Below are 3679 nucleotides of genomic sequence, written 5' to 3'. Positions count from 1 at the left end.
AATAAGGATAAAAATGAGAATATATTTAATAAGCTATAAGCTTTAAGCTTTAAGCTACCTGAGATAGCTTATAGCTTAAAGCTTTAAGCTACTGAAATAAGCTCATTCGCCAAACATTTTTATAGAGCTTTTAAACTAGTCAAATAAGCTTTAAGCTAGTCAAATAAGCTATAAGCTAGCTGAAATGACATGCCAAACATAGCCTTAGCATGATGATCGTGGGGCGAAAGATTAATCTCACAGCTACGGGCTGTGATGATATTTACAAACAAAACAAACCTTTGAAATCTCATTAGTATATTAAAACTAACTTCAAATATTTAAGCCTTTGTGATATTTGAATTCAGCCTCTATAAAATGTTTGTACCAAGAAAATGTATGGGCTTGGGCCCGATATTGTATTTGCCCAAAGAATAATGAGACGTTTTACCGAAAAAAAGGAGCTGGATGATCTTCATTCTTCAATATTGTGTTGAGCTTCTGCTCCTCTTCAAAAAACCAAATGGATTTGGTTAAAGCTTCAAGCCTGAAACCATGGCGAATTCCTTCACCGCCACTAATTAACATCACCACTTCGACTGCTACCACCTTCTATTTCTCTCCTCGCTCTTCAAAAAATTTCTCGTTTCCATTTTCAACCTTTCAAGTTCAACACACTCAGTTAAAGCCCCTAATTCTCCATGGCAAGAAGAGAAACTCCTCTGATTCCGAACCAGTTCTCGAACCCACCATCGTCCAAGAAGTATCAATGGATGAAGAAGAAGACGATGAATTCGATTACGGTAGAGCTGCTCTCAACCTCTCAACTCTCACTCTCACTCTCTCTTTCTCAACTCTCGATTGAAGTTCTTCATTGCACAGAGGAACCACTGAACGACGAGGACGAGGACGGTGACGAGTACTATGACGACGACGAACAAGAAGAAGAAGAGTTTGAGGATGAAGATGAGGATAGTGTGCCCTATGTAGGTTTTGTTAAAAGCTTGATATTTTTGTGTGTGTTGTTGTTGATAGAAAATGGTCAATTTTGGTGTGGAATGTGTGATTTTTTTCACGTTTTTGAAGGCAGGTGATGGGGGTTCAGGTGGTGGAATTTCCCTTGCCGGATCATGGTGGGATAAAAAGGCACTAGCTATTGCTAAAGAGGTTACTGAGTCTTTTGATGGTGATTTGCAAATTTATGCTTTTAGAACGCTGCTGCGTAACTCCGCCATTCAAGTTCGCATTGAGAAGCTTTCCAACAAGTAAGGCATTGTTATTAGAATAGAATAGAATAGAAGATGGTGTGCTATGTTCTATGTAGTGTTGTGTTTTACTATAGATCCAAAATAGGTGAATAGATAATAGAGAGCTGGAAATTATTAAGAGGGGAACACTTTTTAAATCAAATTTAACCGATTCGATCGGATTAAGCAACAAGGAAACATGAGCTACGGCACCTGTTGCTAATTGCTATGTCTCTCCGTAATTGTCTGAGAAATGTATAATTCCTGGTTAATGTGCAGTTCAACATCCTTAAACAATCAGTCAGGTTTAGTTTGATAAATTTGTTAAAAGCTAAGGATTAAATATATTTTTGGTCTATGACAATATCACATTCTTTTTAGAATTAGTTCTTTTATACTTCATTTTCGTCTCTATATTTAACAAAAATAGTGTTTTTAATCTTTTGTCATGGTGCTTTTAGGAACTTAGGTCACATTACTTTAAAAGATGAGGGATCGAATCAGGACATTTTCTAAATCAGGGACTAAAATAAGAATTTGAGAACTATACTAGGACTAAGAACATATTTTTTCATCAAGTTAAAGAACATTTCTATTCTGATTGGTTTGTGATGAATCTATAGTAAGCCTAACTTTAAAATTCCATGCCTGGATATGCTAGGCAGGCTATCTTTTAATATCAATATCATCATCATTAACTTCAGATAATGAATGGAATAATGCATTTATACATGTAAATATCTATGATATTTTAGTGATAGGGTATATAAATGACTCAAATGTTTAAATTAGTGTGCTATGTTACGAAGTTTCTTTTTAGAAAAAAGCAATGTTATTTAGGTCCATCTATCTTTTAGGCCATTTGCTCCTGTCATTCATAATCATTCTGTGGCTTATTTCCTTTGTTCATATCTAGCTTTACTAAGATAGGGTGTCTGGTTAAATATCAGACTTTGGAACCATTTTATCTGGATGTGGAGTTTTATTGCAATTTCATCCGTAAAGAAGATTTACAGGAAAAAGGAAATGTTGAAGTTGAATGCAGTATATTACGATCTGGTAGTCATATCCCCTATAAGAAAATGAAAAGCCTTTTAACCTCTGTAATCTAAGGAATGTATAGCTTGTTGAAAGAAACATTGTTGTCCTGTTGTGTTGTGCCTTGACTGCCGTCCCTTCTAATATAAGTTAGAGAAGTCTGGAGATTTTTATAATCATATAACAGATTAACAGATTTCCAAGGGTGCAGGGTGCCTAATTAATCACAATTTCTGAGTGCAAATTTTTTTTCTGATTGTGACCCATAATGGACATTTTACCCTTGTTAAAAGCAGTACATGCTATCTATCCATTGCTCAATGAATGGATTTCTGGCTTGTAACTGCAGAGGCACTAGCAGAAATAAATTATCAGCATCTTTTCATCTTTCGCTTAATGCAATGTGTGCTTAAATGATTATTTCATTTTGCATAAACTGCTGCTTAACTTGCCATTACAATGGATGCATGCTTAATCTGTGAATTATGATTTACGTGTTCGATAGGTCTGGCTCCCCCAACATAGAAGATATTGAAGCCTTTTCTACAACCTATAGAGCAAAATTGGATGAAGCAGAACTTACCAAATCTGTTCCGGAGAATTTAACTTTGGAGGTACAATTTCAAGTATCTTATTGGCATTTTATCTTATGTTGGAGTCTGGAGGGAGAGATATAACAGGAGATTGTCACGATGAACAATATTTGAGAGTGCAAATTATTGAAGTCTAATAAATCCACATGAACCTTTGGATAATGTCTTCAAATTTTAGAGCAAATGAACCATGTTTTGCTATGGAACTGATAATGATTTTGGTCTTTGGATAATGTTTTCCTTCTTGATTATGGTCAATGTCGCTTATTAAGTGTTCAATTAGCTTTTATATCTGAGATGTGTTCCTTCAGGTGTCTTCTCCTGGTGTGGAAAGAGTAGTTCGGATTCCAGATGACCTAGACCGATTCAAGGACAGATCTATGTATGTGAGATATGCCATAGATGATGATGATTCCATGAATCCATCTGCAGAAGGTGATGGTGTGTTCAAGCTTGAATCCTTTGACTTGGATACAAAATATTGCACCTGGAGTTTAGCAGACGTGAGAGTTAACAGAGAGAAAGCAGGGAAAGGAAGACCACTGAATAAAAAGCAAAGAGAATGGCGTTTAAGCACTCCCTTTGATTCCTTACGTTTTGTACGGTTGCACTCCGGCACTTGAGTAATTTATTTTCTCCGACAGTTGCTAGTTAGATCCCCATCTTTCGTCTGAGTGTGTGTGTATATGTAATGCACATAAGGAGCTGCATGTGTAGATCCTTGGGAGAACAGTTAGCACATAAATTAGTTAAGTTTTTCGCACTTTGGAACTTGACTATCTCTTTGACTAATCGTTCTGTCATTTAGTGCTATTGTTCTAA

The 3679-nt window shown here is 35.9% G+C and overlaps 1 protein-coding gene across 1 annotated transcript; it reads left to right on the top strand.

Moving 5' to 3' along the window:
* Nucleotides 1–458: 458 nt before the first annotated feature.
* LOC130740871 (uncharacterized) lies at nucleotides 459–3679 on the top strand. Its single transcript, XM_057593587.1, has 5 exons — nucleotides 459–782; nucleotides 862–965; nucleotides 1066–1244; nucleotides 2770–2878; nucleotides 3169–3679. The coding sequence occupies exons 1-5, from the start codon at nucleotides 503–505 to the stop codon at nucleotides 3478–3480; spliced, it is 984 nt and encodes a 327-aa protein (XP_057449570.1). The 5' UTR covers nucleotides 459–502; the 3' UTR covers nucleotides 3481–3679.

This window comes from Lotus japonicus, chromosome 1, assembly GCF_012489685.1.
Source record: "Lotus japonicus ecotype B-129 chromosome 1, LjGifu_v1.2".
NCBI classification, from domain to species: Eukaryota; Viridiplantae; Streptophyta; class Magnoliopsida; order Fabales; family Fabaceae; genus Lotus; species Lotus japonicus.
This window is presented reverse-complemented; position numbering and strand designations above follow the sequence as displayed.

Bases quoted from the DNA above. Each gene is read 5' to 3' on its own strand.
- LOC130740871 (XM_057593587.1), top strand. From the start codon at position 503: ATGGATTTGGTTAAAGCTTCAAGCCTGAAACCATGGCGAATTCCTTCA. The intron at 783-861 runs GTAGAGCTGCTC...TTCATTGCACAG, and splicing joins AGACGATGAATTCGATTACG to AGGAACCACTGAACGACGAG. The intron at 966-1,065 runs GTAGGTTTTGTT...ACGTTTTTGAAG, and splicing joins ATGAGGATAGTGTGCCCTAT to GCAGGTGATGGGGGTTCAGG.